Source organism: Phoca vitulina, unplaced genomic scaffold (assembly GCF_004348235.1).
Source record: "Phoca vitulina isolate PV1807 unplaced genomic scaffold, GSC_HSeal_1.0 scaffold47, whole genome shotgun sequence".
Taxonomy (NCBI): Eukaryota; Metazoa; Chordata; class Mammalia; order Carnivora; family Phocidae; genus Phoca; species Phoca vitulina.
Genome location: NW_022589750.1, coordinates 10697841 through 10721450, shown reverse-complemented (window position 1 = coordinate 10721450; position 23610 = coordinate 10697841). Strand labels below are relative to the sequence as shown.

The 23610-nt window shown below is 53.8% G+C and overlaps 1 protein-coding gene across 6 annotated transcripts in view; it reads left to right on the top strand.

Annotated features, from left to right (window-relative positions):
• Positions 1-23610, top strand: part of EPN2 (epsin 2) — an 80419-nt gene that overhangs the window by 34421 nt on the left and 22388 nt on the right. For 3 of the 6 annotated variants that reach the window (XM_032431647.1, XM_032431649.1, XM_032431648.1), the window contains exons 2-5: positions 870-1633; positions 3473-3643; positions 21413-21540; positions 23298-23390. In XM_032431647.1, coding sequence (XP_032287538.1) covers positions 1039-1633; positions 3473-3643; positions 21413-21540; positions 23298-23390 — 987 coding nt within the window. In that variant the 5' untranslated portion in view covers positions 870-1038. The remainder of the gene's footprint in view (positions 1-869; positions 1634-3472; positions 3644-21412; positions 21541-23297; positions 23391-23610) is intronic. The other 3 variants (XM_032431651.1, XM_032431653.1, XM_032431652.1) reach the window with 3 other exon arrangements.

The window sequence follows — 23610 nt, the reverse complement described above, 5'->3', positions numbered from 1 at the left end:
GAGAGAGGGGATGTGGGTTTGTGGTGGAGGGCTGGGTGGACCCGTTAATGGGTAACCCTGGGCCTCAATTTTTCCCCTCTGTGAAATGATGGGAGTGGGCTAGACCAGATTATTTCTAAGTTGTATTAGCTCAGGCCAGGTGCTGGAAAGTTCGAAAGCCCAGTGGAGGGCCTTGGCTGTGCTCTGCAAGAGTAGTTGGAAACCTATAAAAAGTCAGGAGAAAAGTGCTCACAGAAAACGTCCTGGGCAAGTAGAAAAGCACAGTGGACCAAAGCCAGATGTCGAATGATTTTAAAGGCATAGTTAGGCATTTTAGGGGCGCCCGGCTGGCTCAGTCTAATATGTGACTCTTGATCTCAGGGTCATGAGTTGGAGCCCCACGTTGGGTGTAGAGATTACTTTAAGGGGGGGACATAGATAGGCATTTTTTGGGTAAGATATACCTGAAATGAGAGGCTTTCTTGCTCCCACAGAATTTAAAATTTGTCAGGACCGTCTGCCCCCAGTGTTAACGATTCTTCTGTCGCTGGCTTTTGCCACGCGTGAAAATACAACCCACAGAAGAGCCGTGCCAGTAGAAGTGTTTTGAAAATCAGAGCAACAATTACAATGTTTACTTCTTGTCTGCCGAAGGCTTGACCTCGAGTTTAGATTTTATTCACTATTAACTTGTAATATTGATCTTGTAATTTTGAAAAGAAGATGGATCTCTTTCCTCCTAGGGAGGCTGAAGCGCGTCCACTCATCCCTGCCCCCGCTGACCCCCGCCAGACCTCGGTACCTGCCCTTTTACAAAAGGGCTGAGCCGGAGCCTCCTGCTGTCTCGGAGGAGCTCATGGTACAGGGAGTGTGTTTCTTTCTCTCTCCAGGTCATGGCTTCTGGCTTCTCGGACCTGAGGCTCCATCGGAGGAAATGACTGGCAGGGACCTTGCTCCACGCCTGTTACGGAGACTGAACCTTCGCAGGGCACGAGCTTGCCCAGCACAGGAACGTCTCTCTCTTTGAAGGGCTTTACAGTTGCCACAAAGACCGTAAAGATGGCGACTTCGTCTATCAGACGGCAAATGAAAAACATTGTGAACAATTACTCGGAAGCTGAAATAAAAGTGCGGGAAGCCACCTCCAATGACCCGTGGGGCCCGTCCAGCTCCCTGATGACCGAGATCGCCGACCTGACCTACAACGTGGCGGCCTTCTCGGAGATCATGAGCATGGTATGGAAACGCCTCAACGACCACGGCAAGAACTGGCGGCACGTGTATAAGGCGCTCACGCTGCTGGACTACCTTATCAAGACGGGCTCCGAGCGCGTGGCCCAGCAGTGCCGCGAGAACCTCTTCGCCGTCCAGACGCTGAAGGACTTCCAGTACATCGACCGCGACGGCAAGGACCAGGGCATCAACGTGCGCGAGAAGTCCAAGCAGCTGGTGGCCCTCCTCAAGGACGAGGAGCGGCTGAAGGCTGAGAGGGCCCAGGCTCTCAAAACCAAAGAGCGCATGGCCCAGGTCGCCACGGGCATGGGCAGCAACCAGATCACCTTCGGCCGTGGCTCCAGCCAGCCCAACCTCTCCACCAGCTACTCAGAGCAGGAGTATGGCAAGGCCGGGGGGTCGCCGGCTTCCTACCACGGCTGTGAGTAGTGGAAGCGCTCCCCACCCCTTGCCGGAGGGTGCTGGGTACAGACACGGCAGCACTGGGTGGCGGGTGGGGTGGCACGTGCCCTTGGGCTAAGCGAGAGCTCGCATCTGCCCTCCATTCTCCACTTTGGGCAGCCCGGACAACAGTGTCAGTGGTCTGCACCCATTTACAGTTAATGGGGGGGGTAGGTATTTGGTCCCTTGGCTGCTCTGGCTCAGGGGTCTCAAGACCTTCTGCTGCTCTGGGGTCCGATTCAGTACCCCTGGGCAGGGCTGGAGCCAAGCGATTGGCCTGCCGCGAAAAACAGTGGGAGTTGACTGCGTTTGGTAGGTAGGAGGAAATGAACGCTCCTTCTTGATAACCTCATGTCTTTAATTTCCTGTTAAATGTTGTTCCGATGACTGGGCTGCGGGTCTCCCGACCGGCTCAGGGTGTCACTCTCCTTCAGCATCACGGGAGGGAGATGGGAGGTCTCTATCTCAGTGAAAGAGGAGAAGGCCGAGACCCCTGCAGGTGTTAGTGTGAGCGAGGCCTCCTCTTTCAGCATGGGGACGAGAGTTCTTGGGGAGCTGCTTGCATGGCTGGGTCTGCGCTGGGTGGGGCCACTCGGTTTTCTCATTTTTTGCATGCGGGATTCCTGCGGGGTTCTTGCCCCTCATTCGGATGAGATTTCAGGGAAGAGAAGTGGAGTTCAGGCCCTGACGGAAGCTGGTCTCGGAGAGCCGTGTGGGCGTCCTGGGCATTCACTAAAAGTGGTCCGGGGAACGGGCGCCCCTCTGCTGTCCCAGTGTGGTGTCGAGACTGGTGGCCCTGGTCGCCTGGGGGGGGTGGGGGACGCACACATTGTATCTTCTGGCTGAAAGAAACAGAAGTGCAGGCCCCCCACACCCCCTTTCTTTTTGGAATCTGTAGCACCGTGTCAGCATAACAGCACATGTTTTTCTTTTCTAAGGAAGTTGTTTGTCGCCTGACAAACTCCCGTTGGTCCTCGTTTAGTCAGTGGCTCTGTTACCAGGCCGCCTGCTAACGTTTCCTGCGCGCAGGCCTCAGTTAGACCCCGTACCGCCCCCAGCAGCATTTTGAGAACTGTGTCAGCTGGGAGATTTGCGTTCCCGAGTCAGACTTGCTGCCTCTAGGAATTCCAAATTCTTACCAAAGGCTTGGAGAGGTTAGCATTTTTCTCGTCCCGTTTCTGGTGACTGTTGTTCCCCTCTTCATCTGAACTGCTCTGCTGAGGCGAAGGTTGTGACCTTTAGGAAAACTCCCGGAATGGACTGTGACCTGCAGCTCCGCCTGGGCCAGGTTGCCCCCGCCCCCCAAAATGAAGATTGCCCTGGAAGGAGTGCGGTTGTTTCTCCATCCCCCAAGAAGGGCCGCTGTGGGTGCAGCTGGTCTCAGGCTGCCTCTGTGGAAGGGGCTGGGTCTGTGCTGCCCAGCTACTGGCCCCTGCTCCGCTCTCCACACACCTCCTGTGGTCATTTTTGTCAAGAAGCCAGAGGATACAAAGCCAGAGCTGAAACAGCGTCCCATTCATCGAGAGCTCGTGGGACCGTCCGGGTGCCCGAGCCTGGGGGTCTGGATGGGGCCCTGGTCCCAGGTCCTGGCGGCCTTCTGCTGGGCTGACGGCTGCTGCCACGGTCCTAGCTCGCACAGCTTCTGGTTCCCTCGGCCCTTGAGCTTGAGCTGCATGTGCAGGGTCAGAACGTGGTCAGCAGGCTGTTGGCCCCTCCGCGTGCGTCGGGCTTCGGCCCCGGCCCGCACTCTGCCGCTCCCAGTCCCTCTAATGGCGTGTCTCTCTCTGTGTGTATGTGTGTGTGTGTCCCTGCCCGACAGCGCCCGAGGCCTCGCTGTGTCCCCAGCACCGCGCAGGGGCCCCGCTGGGTCAGAGCGAGGAGCTGCAGCCGCTGAGCCAGCGCCACCCCTTCCTGCCGCACCTGGGGCTGGCCTCCCGCCCAAATGGCGACTGGTCCCAGCCCTGCCTCACTTGTGACCGCGCAGCCCGAGGTGGGACGGCGGTTTGCTTTTCTCCTTCCTAGAAATGCGGGGCAGCTTGCTGGGGGTGTGCTTGTTGGGTCCAGTACAGCCAACTCTCTCCCTGTCTCCTCCTGGGCCTCTCGGTCCAGCCTCCCGCGGACCCAGGGCCCCTGTCTTGCTCTCTCCCTAGGCGCTCCCCTCTAACCATCCTGTGCCCCTTGCTAGAAGTTCTGCTGCCATCTGGGTAACGCATGGGGTGATTGCCCATGCTTTCCCTGTATCCCCACGCCCTGAAAAATTGGAGGGCGCTCTGCAGTCGGCCAGACCCAGGAGTGGTGGGGGCCGGACACCACTTGGCTTGTTGAGCCAGTAAGGTGCGGTTTAAATCTCACAACGCCGGGCCAAGCCGGGGGCCTCGGTGGACAGTCGCTGGAAGCCATCGTCCTTGCTGCAGTGATCCGTGCCTTGATGAGGACAACATGGGATTGTTCTTGCTTCTCAATTAACTTCTGTCCTTCCAGAAATCCCCATTACCGTGCTAAACAGAGAGTTAGCTGTACTGTCAATTCTAGGTCACAGTGTTTAAAGATAACCTAATTCAATGGGTAGCTAAAAGTGGGGCTTCTCTTTTGACTAATTAATAATGTATCCTGGTCAGAGTCTACAACTGTTGCAGGTTAAACTGAAAACCGATTTTTTTCCTATTGCCTGCCGGAAAATGTTCTCAGGCTAGTCAAACCCCCAAGTGGGGCCCTGCTACAGAGAAGAAAGCCGGCTGTTCTCTTCTGCTCTTACGAGAAGGGGCACCAACGAGGAGCCTTTGTGTGACTTCCCCGATAAGGTGGCCGGCCTTTATTCAGCCCTGGAAACCGTTCCCTTTGATTCATGCCTCATTAATATTACAGCTTGTTTGACTTGGGTATGTGTGTGATCACTGTAGTTCGCTCTGGGATATTTTCCTTCATGCTCCTGTGTTCTCCTCCCCGTTTTATACGGGATTTTGTAAGGAGGACCAGCTTTGCACTGCAGAGAATGCAAACGACCACAAGTGTGTTTTGAACGATCATCCAGAGGCCCCTGAGCTACACACCATTTCTTCCACCAGATCTTTGGGGGCTGTTCTCGGCAGGTTCCCAGTGTTCCCCAGGACTCCGGGGTCCATTCAGTAACTGGGAAGTTCTGTTTTGAGTCTTGGGTTCGCTGGCGTGCAGGTTGGCTTTCCTGGGCCCTCTGCATATTAACCTCAGGCCCACGCGCCAGCCGCGCTGCCTGCCCCCTCCCTCCTGCTGTGGCCAGGAAGGACCACGCCCTGTGCCCCCAGGCCGGTCTCCGTCCCGTCTGGTTCTTTTCCACCTGGGTGCCTCCCCTGCACACACACGTCTGGCAGGTGGCTCCAGGTACACAGCTCTCGTGGCTGTCTCTTCTCCTTCGGCTTTGGTAGAAAGGAAGGATCAAAACGAGTAGGTGTTTTTTGACAATTTTTCATGTCCCAGAGGAGTTTGGGGCAGAGTGTTACACGGTGTCAACGTTTTTCATCCTTTGTTTAGCGCGTGCATCCGTCTCCATATCTCACACCCTGCCCGTCCTGGAGGCAGTTGGGGGGAGGGCAGGGCCTGGCCCGTGACGGCTTTCTGTTCTTCTTTAGCACTTATAACCAAGTGTTCAGTGTAAGTTAAGTGCCAAATGTACGCACATCAGCGGATTTCCTTCGAACGTGAGGGCTCAGAATGCGGCAGTGGGGGAGTCAGATGGACACTGGCCGTTCAGGAAGTGGTCTCATGAGATGCAGGCCGAGATGCCGGGGAGACGTATCGGAGACGCACCCTTAGGAACCCAGACCCTGCAGGGAGGCCTGGGGGACACGGGTGAAGACTCGGCTGGGGGACACGGGTGAAGACTCGGCTGGGGGGGGAGGCAGACTGTGGAGAACACCCCTTCTTGGGAGAGCAGGCGCTATGGGGAGGCTCCTCATGCCTTAGCTGCTGTTCTGACCCAGGGAAATCATGATGATGTTTGAGGGGACCTTCCTGTCATGTACCGTTACCCGTCTGATCCTCCCTGTGCCTCCTCCCCCGCCCTTACCTCCCCCATACATCTGTAGGTGTGACCTTGGAAACCTCTCGAATTCTGTGCCTTCATCTCTAGTTCTGTGACCTCAGTTCAGTGTCCGCTTTCTGATTGGTTTCCTTGCTGTTAGCCTCCCCCATTCGTGTCCACCTTCCACTTTGACGGGTGATACGCTGAGCCTGGGTGTTGGAGAGCTCCTCTGGATTCCAGGGATCTCCCAGGATCCAGTTCAGAGCCTTTGACACGGCTGACAACGCCCCTGATGGTCCTTGGCTGGCCTCCGTCAGCTTAAGTGTGCTGAGGTCCGCCTGGAGGGCCGCTCCCAGGCTCTCCGTGAAGCCCGCCCTGGCTGCACTCTGGCTCCCGCGTTCCCTCCCGTTCCCTCGTTCGCTCAGCAAGTGTGTATTGAGTTCCTGTTGTGTGCCTAAGCACAGAGCACAGAGCCGTCTGCCCTACTCAGGAGAAGAGAGACAATAAACCTAAGACATGATCCAGCATGTTACAGGACGAGTGCTCTGGGAAACAGCAGACAAAAACCAAACAACCCAGTCGAGCATGAGGAGTAAGGAGGGTGGTCTGCAGTGTTAAGAAGGGTGTCAGGATAGGCCTCTTTGAGAACGTGATGTTGGAGCAAAGGTCGAAGGGGGATGAGAAGTGCGCTGTGTGAAGGTTTGGAAGAGCATTCTAGGCAGAGGATGGGAGCAGCCATGCAAAGGGCCTGAGGTGGAGTGTGTTCAGGGGTGCTTGCAGACCAGGAAGGCCCCCCGGGTGGCTAGAGCTGAGTGAGGCAGCGTGGCAGGTGAGGTCAAGGGCAGGAGTACGGCAAGGGCGGGCCTGGCGAAGGTGGAGGGCGGCTTCTCAAACTGCCTCTGGCAGGGAGCAGCTCTTCAATTCCTGATGCGCTCAGACTGATACTTTTGTATCTGTTTGGATGTTTGTATCAGATTGCTCTCAAGGTTTCTAACTACTTTCTCTCACTGCTTTCTCCTCCGGCTGTGTACTGGGTGGGGAGACCTTACTCTCCTTATCCAGGTGGGCGCTGGTGGGGCTGTGGAGGTCTGGAGAGGTCTTAAAGGAGAGCCAGCAGGCTTGCTGGAGGACTGGGGGGGGGGGGCGGGGGGGGAAGAGTTGAGGACTGCTAGCTGAGCCACTGGGAGATGGGTGGCTGTGAGTGGAGCAGGTTTGAGCGGAGGCGGGGTGATGTTCTGGACATGTCAGAGTGTCTACTGGACATGCAGGTGCATGGAGAAGGCCTGAGAAGTCTAGGGCCTGGGGGAGAATTCTGGGCTGGAGAGGCCTTCACCTCTTTGGCCTCACTTGGTGTTCACGGTTCCTTCACATTCTTGTAATCCCTGGTGACCTGGCTGCCCTCCCCGCCCAAGGCTGGGCCCTGGGCTTGCCTCCGTTGGCTCCCTACATGATTTTGGCAGGTATTTGGTGCTCAGGACTGCTGTGTGCAGGGGAAGCTGTGGGGCCCAGGGAAGGCCTCTCGTGCTGAGAGGTTGGGGTCTTCCAGAGACCACACAGACAGGGCAGCTGGCTTGGGTGGAGCGGGGTATGAGCCACCTGCCTGTTACCCACCCCACCCCCCACCGCCCACTCCCGGCTCTGGCCCCCTGTCCCCCCCCAATTCTGTGGGGCTGGTCATGACATTTCAGCAGGCTCTGGAGAAATAGCAGAAGTTCTTGGGACGGTGGGAACCCACATGAAAGGCAGCATGGGGCGATCAGGAGAATCGTCCCTTTGAGTCCAGGCGGAGGCCTGAATAGATTGCCACTGTCCTCTGACGTGCATGCTCCAGAGTCAGGGCCGGACCTCCCACTCCCCTCCTCTCTCTCCTGGGTTGGCCTCTGTGGATGGAGGCTGGCGAGGGAGGGAAGGAAGGAGCGCCCAATCCGTGAGCCCCCAGAGCCGGAGCCGTGCTTGCCCCGCTGCAGCATGAGCATGTCCTGTGTAGTTTGGCGCCTTGGATTGCTGGGTGGGAGGCCCTCTGATTCCCTCACATGAATGGGAACCGAGCTAAAGTCCCAGAACCAAAGTGGGCAGTGGTGTGCTTTGTCTCAGGTGGCTGATGCCCCCTGCGGCCAGGTGTTGGGCTGTCCTGATGGATCCACTGTCTTGGTGACGCCTTTGGCCCTTCGGCCGATGCAGAGCAGCTACCTGCGGTGTGGCTCAGCTCTGCTCCCGGGAGCGTGTCCGTGCCTCCTGCAGGCCAGCCCTTCTTTTGGCCTGGGCGCCCCTCACGCAGGGCTGCACCCCCTCACGCCGTGGACAGTGATTCACCGAGTGATTACTAGAGATTACGAGTATTTCACGTGTTTGTGCTGCTTCACTCTAGAGAGGATTGCAGTTGGCATCCAAAACACACGCAATACCAGAGGATTAAGTAGATACAAGGAACTGGGGCAAAAGGACAATAAAGGTGAGAAAGTAGGAGAAGGCCAGAGTCACATATGAGGGCCGGAGATGGGTCCAAATCTGGTTTGAATTTCTCAGCCAGCGGCACCAAAGAGAACCAATTGCTCTTGAGCAGCTGGGTAAGAGTCTAGGATCCAGATGAGGTGCAGGGAGGCCAGGCGCTCCCCGCGCAGGGGGAGGAGCGGGCCCAAGAACAGCCTGCGCGGGCCTTCGCGGGGAGCCCTGGGTCCTGACTGCGTCCTGAGCCCCACTCTGACGGCCTGGCCTGAGTCCACGGGAGCTCATGTTCTCTCGGAGTTGGGGGGACGACACGGCTTTCTCACTCGCTCCACGGCGCTCAGCCGTTCGTAAGCCCATCAGGGAGAGTCTGAAAGCTGCCGTGTGCATCGTTCCACACGCGTGTTTGGGAAGAGCCCGGAGGCACAGGCCTTTCCGGAACTCTCCAGGGAAGCTGGCTCTCCGCGGCAGAGAACCTCGGGGGGAACCAGTCACTGTGGCCCCAGCCCTGGCGGCCGGACTGTGGGAGTGCAGCTGGGGCGTGTAAACACCTGTACGCGCCCAAGAGGACATTTTAACATGGATTAGGCAGCCGAGAAGGGGAGGCCTATGTAGGTCTGTTTTTGAAAACTCGAGGATATGGGGATATATAATAACAATATATTATTGTTAAAAAGAAAGAAAAATCAAAGCCAGCCAGCCTGTCCTTCCCGGGGTGTGGACTCGGAAGGAGCCTGGGTCAGCTGAGGCCTCTCCTGAGTGTGGGAGCCCGAGGTGCGGGGCTGAGTGACACTGCCCAGGAATGGGGTGGCGGGACACGCCCGGGGCCGAGAGCTGGTTGCTGGCTGACAGCCAGGTGATTGCCCAGTTCCGGGGAAGGCCAGGGACAGCCACCCGGTGAAGAATGTTCCCAGCCCTTGGGTGATGGACACTGGGGAGGGTATGTGTTCTGGTAAGCGCTGTGAATTGTGCAAGACTGTTGAATCTCAGATCTGTACCTCTGAAACAAATAATGCAATATATGTTAAGAAAGAAAAAAAGAAGAAGAAGAATGTAGCAGGAGGGGAAGAATGAAGGGGGGGAAATCGGAGGGGGAGAAGAACCATGAGAGACAATGGACTCTGAAAAACAAACTGAGGGTTCTAGAGGGGAGGGGGGTGGGAGGATGGGTTAGCCTGGTGATGGGTATTGAGGAGGGCACGTTCTGCATGGAGCACTGGGTGTTATGCACAAACAATGAATCATGGAACACTATATCTAAAACTAATGATGTAATGTATGGGGATTAACATAACAATAAAAATTAAAAAAAAAAAAAGAATGTTCCCAGCCCTCAGGGGCCTTTCACCTGGTGGCAGATTGTTTTTCAGGTGGGATGGACTAGGAGTCTGGTGGCAGATGGGATGGGATCCATTTGACTTCCCTTTTGCTGGGGTAAAGTGTTCTGGAAGTCATGGGACCCCTGCGTGGCAGGCAGGCAGGCAGGCAGGCCCAGGGCAGAGGCGGATGCCTGGCTGTCAGCATTGGAGTTAATCTTTCAAGTGCAGATGGAATCACGGAGGAGGCTGCTCAGTAATGCCAGTAGTCCCTCGGAGGTGGCCCTGTTACTGACACCCTGTCTGAGGGTCAGACAGTAATGATGCGTATTCTCGTCACGAGGGCTGGGTCCTAAGTGGGGTCTGAATGTGCCAGGTGAGGCTGCTGCTCAGTTCTGGCTGTCTCATCACCCATCCTCTGCTTTCCCCAGTGACTGGTCCATCTTGCTGCTCCCACTTGCCCGAGGAGGCGGGTAGGGCACCTTGTTGATAAGGACATGGAGATGAACTTACCCAAATCCACTCTGTCATAGTGGTAAAGCTGGAATGTGAACCCAGATTTCCCAGAAGAACTCTGGTACTCCTACTTTCCAACAAAAAAGTAATGTTCAAATTGTTCTACAAAATAGATGAATGTATAGCATACACCTAGTGCAGTTTTAAAATTGTATGGCCCATCTCACATAATGCTTTCCTTTATGGTTTTTAAAAGCAGGGAAACCTCTTTAAACTGTTCTGTAATGGGGACCTGGGTTTTAAGGAGCTCCTGTGATTGTCAGAGAGCGTAGCATTGAAACACAGCTCTCCAGATTGCTGATTGGGGATAATTAGTGAAGGATCAATGTTGACTTGTGCCATAGAAAGTTGAATTATGAATACGATACTTGTATCTGGCCATTTGTCTTGAAAGCCACCTTTGTAGTAGAGGTAAACAGAGTGTTGTTGATAAGCTCTCAGTACGTGGAGTATGAAACAGGGAAAGGGGATTGAAGTCAGGGTTGGTAACGGTCGCACAGCTGTGACGGTGTCTGTCACGGCTGCCCACTGACTAGTTTCAAACAGTCAACCTCAAGGGGGCATTTAAAAATTACATAGGTAAAAATAAGAAGGAAGGTCTAAGATAGATTTCTCTTGGTATGGGAAAATAGACCGTATAATGTACTTTAATCCCTGTAGGTCATGTTTCTCTCTTTTATTTTGTCTTCACAGTATTTTTTACTATCTGAAATTACTCACCTTATTTTCTGTGTCCCTGCACTAGAACACACTCCGAGAGCAGGAGCCTCGTCTGTGCTTAGTGCACAGTGCCTGACCCAGGAAAGGTGTTCAGTAAACGATGAACGGATGCTGAATAAGATTTTACTTACTTATTTGAGAGAGAGAGAGACAGAGAGAGCACAAGCAGGGGGAGGGGCAGAGGGAGAAGCAGGCTCCCCGCCCAGCAGGGCGCCCGATGCGGGGCTCGATCCCAGGACCCTGGAATCATGACCTGAGCCGAAGGCTCAGCCTAATGACTGAGCCACCCAGGCGCCCCTGAACAGATGCTAAATAAACCTTAACTTTTTTTTTTCTTTTTTTTTTTCTTTCTTTCTTTTTTTTTTTTTTTTGTGGTATTTCTGTGTGTCGAGCTCCTCTCTCTTGGTGTCTGCCCAAGCATGAGCCTTAGTCTCTTGGAAATACATTTTTTGGGCTTTTCCAGGAATAAAGAAACACTTTACATACTTGTGCAGTTTCTTGATGCTTTAAGGTTGAGTTTAGCAACAGTATAATTCATAGACGCTAGTTTTTGTTCAGTAATAAAATGCTGTTCCTCATTTTGCCAGGTGTCTTTTCTCTTTTCCCTCAGCCCCCGGCCTTCAAGCTGGCTGCCTCGGAGCTTTTAAATGTCCCCAGATGTCCCAAAGCCTGGGCCACACGTCTAACCAGTGATGTCAGAACCCCTGGGATGGACCCAGGCTTCACAGTGGGCGCTAAAGTTTCTGGCGACCACAGTGTGCGCCTGGGGCCGGGCACTGCTCTCCAGTGGTCTGTTCCGTGTTGGCTTTTGTTGAGCTGAAGCCTTCTGTTCCTCCCCTCTCTCCATCTGATGCCCGGTAGCAGTGCCCTTTCAGAAAGTTGCAGTCAGCAGGTGATGCTTGGGCTTTGAGCAGCTCGAAATTGGTGTTGAATCAGCCTGCCAGTGGGGAGCTCAGTCCAGCCATGGGGAGTAACCAGCACCCTTGAGAGCGGCTCACTCGGTGGCCCACCTCTCCAGCACTACCTGGTAAGCCCAGTGTGGACGTCAACTAAGAAACGGCTGGGTTTTTTCATTATAAAAGTACTGTGTAGAAAGTAGACACAGAAGACAAATATCCTATAATCTTATTCCACAAAGACAGCTGTCCTTCCCGTGTTGGTGTATGTCCTTTTGGACTTTTTTCCAACCATTTTCTTTTCCAGGATTGCATACTCATTAATGCAACTTTGCATCCCTGCTTTTTCTGTCTCCTGACCCTGTAATCGGAGCGTTGTCTCCCTTCCTCCACCACCCTGTAAACATTTTAACAGCTGCACTCGACATTCCACTGGGTGGGGCTTCCTAGCTCATCCCGGCCTGATGCTGGACAAGCATTCCGTCCTCTTGCTCCCACCAAACAGTTCGGCCATTTTCGGTGCCAGGGTCCCACTCCTTGGCCCATGAGCATGGGAGGTTTCCAGCCCCTGGTTGTGCGGTTTCGTTGTGGCCATCTTTCTGTGGGCAAAGCACACAGGTTCGTAATCTGGAAAAGAACCGAAGGCCAGATCAGGACCCACATCCCCAGAGGGCAGTTGCCCTGACAGATCTGGATCACACGTCTGAGGATTGTTCCATGAAAACAGAACAAGTCTCATGTTTTGTATCGTGCAGACAATAGGACAAGATACAAGTGACATTTTCAAAAACATTAAGTTGTTTTGTTTTTTAAGATTTTATTTATTTGGCAGAGAGAGAGAGAGCACAAGCAGGGGGAGTGGCAGGCAGAGGAAGAAGCAGACTCTCTGCTGAGCCAGAAGCCCGACGCGGGACTCGATCCCAGGACCCTGAGATCATGACCTGAGCCGAAGGCAGACGCTTAACCTGCTGAGCCACCCAGGCGTCCCCAAACATTAAGTTTTTTCACTTGCTCATTTTTAAGTCCGTGAGGGCTGGGGACAGCACTGAGTAGCGAGGGGCTCACAGCCACTGAAGTCCTGCCCTTGGTGGGCTTCCAGTGTAGGAGAGGCACACATATCTAGGGTGCACCAGGTGTGGTGCCTGGGAGTTAACTCTTGGGCAGATTTCTTAACTTCAGCAAGTTTAAGTCTTTTAATTGGTAACCTAGGGATAAGGGTAGTCTCTCCTGGATTATTGTGTAAATGACCTGTGCTGACATATGCTTGCACGTAACTGCCTTGCACAAAGCAAATGCTCCATAAATGGATCACTTGATCGTTACGATCAGAGTTGTTGTTTTCAGGTTCTCACCAGTGTAAATAATGCTGCGGCAAACTTCAGGCAGAAAGCTTGCTTTTAAAAGGAGTCCTTAGATCAGTGTAGATTCAGTATAGTCTCCAGTGTACAGTTGCCAGCAGTGAGATTAATAGAAAAGTGTGTGACCATCCTTCTGTCCCCTGAAACATTACAAATGCTTTCCGAGCTGATCGTGCCCATTTGCAGTGCCCCCAGCTGTGGGTGACCGTTGACGGCTGCAGAACTTAACATGGGTACTGTAATTTTTTAAAAAGATTGTCACAAATTTATTTTTTTTTTAAGATTTATTTATTTTAGAGACAGCGTGCGCACACAAGTTGGGGGGAGGGACAGAGGGAGAGAATCTCAAGCAGACTCCCCACTGAGTGCAGAGCCCGTTGTGGGGCTCAATCTCACAACCCCAAGATCATGACCTGATCCGAAATCAAGAGTCAGACGCTTAACCGCCTGTGCCACCCAGGCGCCCCAGATCATCACTGATTTAATAGATGGAAGGCACTACCAGAATACTCATTTTAAAAGAGAGAAATTCCATCTTTGTTGATGTTCACGCCTCACCCTGGGCTTGCTCACAAGTGTGGGTGCTGGTTCACTGACCTCTATTGGGACCAAGCAGGCTTCGGAGCCCCCACCCCTCCCTCCCGAGCTCCTGCCTGGAGAGCTGTGGGCACCTGCAGCGCTCTACGCAGAGAGTGACTTTCACCTCGACAGCATGACAGAGCAGGAATGATGGGGACCCCTGGGAAAACAGTAACGAGAAAGGATTGCTCCCTGCCCCACCTCTCAAGCTGGTGATCCAGGAATGGAGAGCATTTAATCTGTAGCCCAAAGAGAACAGCACACACTTGCTCTTTTATTTCCAGACAGAGGATGGGCTTTGAATCATGCAGACAAATAAAAGGATTGCCTTTTGTCTCTGCTCCGCCCTCCCCCAGCTCAGTCTCCAGCCCGGCCTGGGGAGGAACGTGGCCATTGTTCTGGCTTTACCTCCTTCCGCCCTGGGTTTCAGCTTCCGCCTCTGAACTGAGGTTGGCAGCACCACTGTCTCAGGGTGCTGGTAAGGAGCGAATGAAGTGTGCCCTTGGAGGTTATAGCCATTGCTAGTTTTCACTGGAAACTCAACTTGAAAACGAGCCAACTGGTGTTTGAACTCCTGCTCTGTGTCTGTGACGAAGCCGACGTGGCCCCTGCCTGCATGGAGCCTTGGGCCAGGTCAGGTCGGGGAGATGGCCAGACTGCAAACAGGTCCACAGTGTAGAATGCATACACTGATTACAGAGAGGCAGATGAAGGCCACCTGCTCTAGGTGCCAGGGTGGCGGGAATCGAGCCAGCGAGAGTCCTAATGGTACGATCGGGGAAGATGTGCTTGAGAAGGCGGCGTCGGAGCTGACACTTCGGATGAGGAGTTTCTTCTTTCCAATTTAGGGAACAGCAGGAGGGGAACAAAGGCAGGAAGGAGCTGGAGGCTTCTAGGAACAGAGCGGAGACTGGCCGGCTGGGGTGCCTGGGAAGGGGATGGGCTCGTGAGCAGCCTCGGGGAGTAAAGTCAGTCCTGGAGCTGAGGGGCCGTGGTGATTCCTTTCCCTGCGTGACGAGGATGCCCACGTCAGTGTGTGCAGGCAGGTGGTGGGAAGACCCTGAGGTTGCACCGGGAAAGGCTTTGACCAGGCAGCGTAGAACCACAGAAACAGGTTATCTCCCCCGTCTGGAGGCCAGAGGTCCAAGATCAAAGCGTCGCCAGGCCCACATTCCCTCTGAAACCTGTAGGGGAGAATTCTTACTTGCCTTTTCCTAGCTTCTGTTGGTGGCCGCAGTCCTTGGTGTCCCTTGGCCTAGCAGCTGCAGCACTCCAGCCCCTGCCCCCCGCCCCCCATCATATGCGGCGTCCCCTCGCGCGCATGCACGTGCACTGGGGCTCTTCCCCTTCTTGTAAGGATACCAGCCATATTGGATTTAGGGCCCACCCTGCTTCAGGATGATCTCATCCTAGATAATTATATCTGCAGTGACCCTGTTTCCAAAGAAGGTCATGTTCTGAGCTACCGGTGGTCGGGACTGCGCCGGGACATCTTGAGGGACACAGCTCTGCCCTCAGCACCTACTCTGAGTACTGAGTCTGCCCCTTGGCGGCGGCCGCATCACACACTGAGGCCTGCTTCAGTTGTGAGCTGTGGGCCAGGCTGGGCAGGGTCACACATACTCTCCTGCGGCCTCAGGCTGGACGGTCCGGAGCATTTTCAAGTATAAGAGAATCTCAGAGAAACGTATCCTGAATCCAGCCACTGCTCACCTCCTGCAAAGCTACCATCCTGGCCCATGCCCCCACCATTGCTCCCTGGGACCAGTCAGATCGCATCACTGCTCTGCTTAGACCCACACCCGCCAGAGCCCCTCCAAGGGCCCCGAGAACTACCTTGGCTCTTTCATCGTGGCCCTTTGGGCACCCTCGGCCTTTACCAGCCTCACAGCCTCTGCCGCGCCCCCCCCAGTAAAGTTCCCACCCATCTTGGCCTGGCCTCCTTCCCCGACCCAGGCATCTGCTCCGGTAGCCCAGAATGGCCTGCCCTGACCTCTGAAAAGAGAGAGCCAGCTCTCCTCCTCCTCTGCCCTGGGACCCCCCTCCCCCTGCTTTCTTTATTCCCATATCGTCTCTCCTCAGACCTTGGGCAGGTCACTTTACCTCTGAGCCTCAGCCCTGGTCTGTAAGTTGGACTGAGGGGTTCATTGAGATACTAGTGAGAGTTGTAGGAGTATCATGTGCCAGCCGCTGGCCTAAGTGCTTTTCACAGATTAGCCCATTGGGTGCCTCACCAACCCTAGGAGGCAGGTACTCTGTCTCCATTTTGCAGATGAGAAAACCGAGGCTCAGAGGATTCCTTGCCTAGGCCGAGGTCGCGTGTTGGGAAGTGGCAGAGCCCAGATCCTTGCGCAGGCATTCAGATCCGCTTTCCACGCTGGGCTGCGTCTCATGTGGAAAACGCTCAGCCCAGGTCAGGCCACAGGAACGAGACACGGCATGCACAGCAGGGATAGACGTGCTTCCCCGGGGGTAAGTTCGGAAAAGCGTGCCCACGCATATCCACACGGAGTAGGCATTCAGCGGTTTTCTGGGTAGAATCACAAGAAAATGTCAACAGCTGTTTCCTCTGGGGAGCGGAATGGGGGCAGGATGAGAGGTGTGGCTCCCACTTCCTTTTATGCTGTAGTGTTTTAAAAATAAGTTACGGGCATCATCACATTCCCCCTGTAGATATTCAGTATGTGTCTCTTCCTGAAGGGGAGTGATGGTGCCTCTTACTCACACCTCTCAAAACCCACAGCACCAACATCATCCAGTACCCAGTCCATACTCAAGTCTCTCATCGGTTGTCCCCAACACGTGTTGTAGCTGATCTGTCTAAAAGGAGACCCCCCATCCCCCCGAGGACCACAGGTTGCATCTGATCATCCTGTCCCTTTGGTCTGTCTGCAGCAGATGCTCTTTTTCTTGTGACCTTGAGATCCTAAGAGACTGGGCCAGTTGTCCCATAGAGCGTCCCTTGGTCTGGGTTTGTCTGTCTACTACATTGTGCGGTGTTTGGCTCAGTCCCCGCCCTATCGTTCTGTGAACCGGGAATCAATCTAGAGTCCAGATTGGAATCAGATCAGAGATTTTGCCGGAACTGAACTGTCCTGGGAGGTGGGTGATGTCATGTGACAGGCAGAGGGTGGTCACAGCATGAGGGGCTATGGTTTGTCCCTCTGTTGTGAAGTCACACACACACACACACACACACAGACACCCTTTGGCCTGAAAAGGATCTGACTGGTGGTACTGGATGCACTTCTCATCTTGTACCTTTTTGGCTTTTCCAACCATGCATTTATAGTTTTTCTCTTTTAACGTTACCTGGGCTGATCTGAACTTACTGTGTCATAATTTACCTCCTTCGACTGAAAGCAGTCTTTCCCGCCCCTCCCTGTGAGGAGGTAAGATGAAGATCCTGGAGGGTCTTCTGTGGGAACAGGCTTCGGAGCCTCAGCTCTGGCCAGGCTGCTGGGTGGGGGTGGCCGAGGTTTCATTGCTGGCTCAGGAAGTGGCCCATGGAACCACAGGAAGATGTCACCACATTGAGAAAGATCCAGTAAGCACTTCGCTGCAGTTCAGTAATGAGGAAGGAACTTAGCTGGCCGGGGAACCGGTCACTGGAGGGCGGAAGCTGGCCCTGGGGTTCAATATCCACTCCCTAGCTCCTCCCTCAAAGGACCGTGGCCCCAGTCCCGTTCTCATGGAGGCCTGGAAAGGGCCAGGGTACAACAGGATACGTATTTATGGCTTCTGCTGTGTGAGGTGGAGACTGGGAGGGCCAGCCAGCTCTAGCCCCTAGGTCGTCCGGTGGTCATGGAATGGAACAGAGAGCAGTGACCTGGGGAAAGGCACATTTTCCGGGGAGAGCCAGCCGTGTGTTGGACACCCCTGACTCCCCACAGACCCCATTTGTCTCCATTTCACAGATGTGGATACAAAAGCCCGGAGAGGTCAGGCTATTTGCGCGTGGTCTCCCTGCTAGTAAGTGGCGGGGACGGGATTTGAACCCTGGCATGCTTGTCCACCAACAGGCCCAGGATTGTAAGTGGTGGCAGCAGTGTTTAGAACCAGATGGGGTCTTCTCGGGCCCCCGAGGTGTCCGCTGTGCCTTGTGCGCCCAGCATCGATTTGCTGGGGACCCGTGGAGACCAGGCGCTCACCTTGTGTGGGGCTCACGGACCAGAGAGCTTTAACAGAAGTCACGCTGCTCACCACGCAGAGCCCTCTGCCTGTCAGGCTATGTCCCACAGTGTCTGTTCCCTTTAATCGATGTGATTGCAGACGCTGCATAAGTGCTTTCTAGGAAAATAGCGAAACAGCCTGAGAAGTGATTTCCTGTTTTCCTCTTACCTTGACTGCTTCGATTTCTTCTTTCACAATGGCCGGATATTGGCCGACTGAAGCATCTTTGTTAGAAAATCTTTCAGCCTTTGCTTTGGGAGCACATTTGGGGAACAGGGTCCTTCCCGAAGCCCGGAGTGTGGGCATGCCCACTCAGCCTGGCACTCCCCGGGCGGGGGGGGAGGGTGGTGGTGTGAATGCCAGACTCCCTCATCTCCCTGCAGGGGGAGGTGTTTCTGGATGCACTGGTCTTCCTCTTAGCCTGTATTTGGAGGGGAAAGTTGGCTTTTATAGGCTTCCTCTTCAACCTTTCCCCTGGGCTTTCTCAGCCAGGTTAACAGGCCAAAAGGGTCAAAATTGAGGCCTAGCCGATGTTTCTAATTCTCGGCCACAGCAAGCGAGGACTTTTGAGTTCCTCCAGGTGGGATCCGTATACGAAAAGACGTCTCAGTGGTAGGAAAAGGGTGACGGAGCATTTGCTGCTTCGCTGGTGATTAGCCTACGCTAACGGTTCCTAGTCTCCCATCCAGAAGGTGGCGGGTGGGAAAGCTCTCCCTCGGGCACTTGGCGTTTTCCAGGGGTCCCTGTGAAACCTGGGGACCTGCAGCCCCTCCGAGCTGGGCCAGGCTCAGGTGGTCACAAGGGTGCATTCAGGCCCGTCTCACAAAGCCCATCTGTGTTCACTGTCATGTACTCGGGCACAGGGGGCCCTTTGTGGGGCCGAGCTGCTGTCACTAAGTCAAGAATGTCTCCGCTGGAGTGGTCCCTCGCAGCGGAGACCGCTGTGTGCAGCTCAGCTGATAGTCGGGGCCGGTGGCTGTGAATTCTGCCATCTGCGGAACTGAGAGCTGTACATCCGTTGACAGAAACCACAGCATTTAGGGGAATACCCTTTGTCTTTGATTTCCACATTGATGTGGTAAGCTCTTTCCGCATGCTGGCTGCGCATTATCCGACCAGTGTCGGTTATGGACACGGGGACGTGTACATCTGCATCTGGCCAGTCTGGCCTTGCACATGTGCCGAAAGGCTCATAGGACAAGGGAGGCTCCTTTCTAGAAGGTCCCTGTTCAGAGCCCCGTCGCATTCATCCCTGGCCAGGCTGAATCAGGCCTTGTGGCGGGGCCGCCAAGTGGCAGCTTCCCCTGCCAGGAGGAGCCAAGATGGGGCTCCTTTTTCAGAGCCCTTTCTTGGGGTGTGGGATGGGATATAGGTCTTCTTTATGTGCCCCCCATTTCCGTGTGGTAGTGAATGAAGGGTGCCGAGTGTGCTGTGTTCGTTATAAACAGAGGGTTCTGTGAAGCGAGCTTCTGAGACTATCGGTAAGGCGGCTGGGAACAGGCAGCCGGAGTGGCCCAGGGATCTGTGTGGGAACCACAGGCAGCTGAGAAGAGGCCTCCAGAACCGTTCCCCGAATCTGTGCGGCTTCTCTAGTCTCCAGCAGATCTGGGTGGTGACTCCTTTGCTTCTGGAGTACAAGAAAGCTCAGACAGACCTAAGCACTGTCACCGGCATAGGGGAGACTTGGGCACAGAACCGGCAACCACAAAAAATGTACTTTTGTCTTGGTACGTGGTTAACGAATCCGATTATTAAGGGGGACTTGACGTTTTCTTACCATCTAGCTGTATTTTTAAAACAAATACTTTGGAAAAGGTAAATGTGGTATAACTAGGCTGGGATTCAACTTGACCAACTGACCGACCTTCCTTCCTTTCTTTCTCCCTTCCTTCCTCTTCTTTTCTTTTTTCTTTTCTTTCTTTCTTCCTTCCTTTCTTTTTTCTCTTTTTCTTTCTCTTTCTTTCTTTTCCTTCCTTCCTTCCTTCCTTCGGTCTTTGTCTTGTTCATGTAGCTTAGAGTAGATGTGAGGCAATTGGTTGCTGGCTTTTTTTTTTTTCCTAGTTCTTTGAGATGACAGTAAATCATAGCAAATACACTGTGTTTCATGACACAGGACTGTTTCCAAATGAACTCTTAACAGCTGTGTGTTTGTCAAAAAAATTGTGTGACAAAGCATTGCCTTTTAGTCTCTCCTGCCCTGCCCCGCCCTCGGCCCCTTGCAGCTTTGCCTGGTTCTCCTATTACCCTAACTGTGTCTAGTCCTCTTACCATGTTGTGTTCATGGTAGCCAGAGCCCAGCCAACTAGAAATCTCATCTTTCAGGAATCATTCCTGACCTTATTTACTTTCTCCAAAAGAGGCAATCCTAAGAAGCCAAGTTCAGATTGGAGTTTCAGGCGGGAACAGCATTTGGGTTGGTGAGGCTTGATGGTTGGGTTTGCTGAAATGGACAAAATGAAAGAAGGAAGAAAACTGATACACAATTAGAGCATTTTCGAACAACTACCCATCCACCGTGAAATTGAATTCTCCATCTGTCTGTCCGTCCATCCATCTGTGCATGCTTCCAGGTGTCTATCCGGTGGGTATTTGCCATCCACTCTGCCAAACTTTGAGGATTGATGTAATGGTGAGAAGACAGGCGTGGACCCTCCTCAAGGAGCGTACCTTCTGGCATGATCTACCAAACTGCAGGATAGGGGGGAGTGCTATGGCGGGGTGGGGTTGCTGACCCAGCCCCAGCGAGGAGGGCAGTCAAGCAGGACCAGGGCAGGGGAGCTGAGCTCTGAGAACCGAGGAGTTGGCTGGCTGAGCTGAGGGAATGGCTTTGCAGGGAGGCCCAGAGGGAGGATGGAGTGGGGAACCATCGAAGGCAGTGGGGCCTGGCTTTGAGAATCTCAGAAAGCTGTGGATCCTCTTCTGGGGTGGAGGCAGAGGTGGCCCCATGCTCGCAAAGTTTTATGTCCGGTTTCTGGCGACACCCACACTCCCTGATGCGCAGAACCTCCCGATGGCCTTGTAAGTGCCCACGTTTTCCGTCCGGGGAGACCCAGCCCTGCGTAAGTGTGAACGCGTAGAGAAGCCTTTCCTGGAGTTTTGTTTTATCAGCCAGGAGCCCGCATCCCATCCTGTCGGTAAAACTGTCTTTCCAGAAGCTGCTTACAAGTGTTGGTACGAGCTAACTGCTGACAGCAAGAAAAAAAAAGTTTTTCCCAAGTCAATGCACAGTTTTGCGTAGAAAACAAAAATTTTCGGGGTTGCTGCAGAACCATTTGGGCTTCGCTTTCCGTGATCTTTACCACCATGCGATACAAAGTGAGATTCTGAAATGCTGGCGGGTGTCTCGAGTGAAGTTCTTAGTCCACAGATGCCCTGTGCTTGTGTGAGTGACGCTCTTTGATCCAGCTCTTCAGGAGCAATACTTTTGATTTTGTAAAAAAAATACACATATATATTAGTTTCTCTCTTTGAAGCAGTACCGCTCTGAAGCGAACACGGAGGTTCTGATCCTCGTGAGGCCGGGCCCATGGCCTTGCCCCCGAAGGCCTCTTGCCTTGAGCGTGGCCGGCCACGTGGCTTACGTCCCTGAGAATCCGAGTTTGGCGTTACTGATTTTAACCTGTTCGCAGGCCTCTCTGGTACGGCGCCCACGTTGTCGGGCTCTGCAGGTGTGAGATGGGGACGAGGTGTGGTCTGACCGGGTAGCCGTGAGCGTGAGCCTGTCCTGTGCATGCGGTGACTCTGCCTTTCCCCCCGCAGCCACTTCCCCGAGGGTGTCCTCCGAGCTGGAACAGGCCCGGCCACAGACGAGCGGAGAGGAAGAGCTGCAGCTTCAGTTGGCACTTGCCATGAGCCGAGAGGTAGCTGAGCAGGTTGGTGCCAGGCAGGTGTGATTGCTCGCTGGGGGCTGGGGACGGGGGGAGGGGCGGGGGGGAGCGTGGGTCACAGCGGGGATGGTGACACTGGCCTCTGTGTTTCCCGAGATGGGACTTGGCGTTGCCACACAGTGTTCTTGGCACCCCCCACCCCGGGTCAGGGAGGGGGCCCTACGCAGTTCCATTTAGGGAAGCTTTTTGTGGGCCAGTGGATGAACTGGTCAGAGTGCCCCCCAGAAACACTTCTGTTGACAACAGCCGCTTGTCATGGTCCCTTCGAACGAGCCTGGGTGTCCACAGCCCCCTCCGTGCAAGGCGTGTGGGCTCAGCCCCGGGGGAAGACAGTTTGGTAAGATGGCTCAGGTGCATCTGAATGCTGAAAAACAAGGCTAGGAGGGAAAGCTGCAGGTAATGAGAGCCCTTATTATGTTTCGGTGACGGAAGTGTGTGTAGTTTTGTTTTCAGTTCCTGTTTTTCTCTACTAATCACACATTACTTTAACATGGACAAGGAGGGAAAGGCGTGTTGGAAATGACCTTTCAAAGCTGTGTCCCTTTGGCCCCGGCCATCAGGTCTGTCCCTGCTGACCTTGGGTTAGGGAGGGTAGACGGAGTCAGGTAGCGCGAGGCGCTGGAAGTGATGTGCAGAGACAGATTAGGGGTGGTTCGACAGAAGTGCAGAGGCGGCTGTCCTGGCATGATTTGTGTCGCTGTAACTGGAGACCTCCTAAAGCTCGACCGCGGTGGACAGCTTCAGTTACAGCCCCCCTGTTCCCAGTAGGAGAAGCACAGCGATTAGATCTGTCCCTGTGGGTGCCTGGCTCTGTCACGGACAGCCCGGGGAGAAGGGGCAGGAATGCAGGGACAGATGGACAGTCGGAGCCCGTTTCCGCTCATAACTCATCTCTGTGATTCATCATATTTATAATAAAATACAAGGAACTTATTTCTATTTTGTGATGCTGTAAAAGCTAGGACAGCCCAGTCTCCTGCATGTGGTAACTTTGCCTTAAATAAATATAAATTAGATACAGGTGACCCTTGAACAACATGAGTTTTGGGCCGTGCGGCTCCACGTAAGTGTGGATTCTTGTCAATAAATACGGTGCTGTAAATCCATTGCCCCTTTCTTATTAGTAACATTTTCTTCTCTCTAGCTTATTTTATTATAAGAACACAGCATAATACACAGAATATGCCTTAAGCGATTTACTTAGGTTCCAGTCAACAGTTGGCTCTTAGTAGTTAAATTTTTGAGGAGTCAAATTCATATGTGATTTTGGGGGGGTTGGTGCCCTTAACGCGCGTGTTGATGGAAGGTCAACTGTATAGTGAATCATTTCTGCTTGAAATCCTCGAAATAAACATGCAGTGATAGGTGATTTTCACCCTCTTCCTGATTCCTTTCTGGGCTCTCAGGCTTTTGTATTTTACAAGGAGACGTGTTGCTTCTATAATTAGAATTACAAAGCCATTTTCATTGTAAGATAAAAGCATTGTAGAATACGTGTTCCCTTTCCCGACTTGCCGTGCCTGTGCCTCCCCCCGCCCCCCGGTGGGACCCCAAAACCAGGGAACCCACACAAGGCAGCAGGGAGGGGCAGACGCGAGCCCTCTGGGCTACACTCGCAGGATAGAAGAGTAACTATTTTACGAGTTGTTTTCCCATCTTCCTTTGCAATAATGCGTACTCTGATTTGCCCGTCCTGTTCCTGGCGCGTTGCTTTGTTCTGCACAGTGATGTCATTACAGTCCCATTGTCCTCTTCAGGAAGAACGCCTCAGGCGGGGTGACGACCTCAGATTACAGATGGCCCTAGAAGAAAGCCGAAGAGACACGGTTAAGGTTCCAAAAAAGAAGGAGGTAAGCGCCTCACCGGGAAGGTCAGTGTTAGAGCCCGTCCCACCATGGTTGCCGAGTGTCCAAGCCTAACCCGCAGAGCACGGCGCCTTCTCCGCCTTCTCGTATACTCCTTTGTGATGAGCACGAGTGAGGGGAGGACCTGATTGAAAACACCCCCATCTGTGCCCTTACTCCCGAGACCAGCCTGAGAAAAGATGGGCACGGGTGAGGGGCCTCCGTG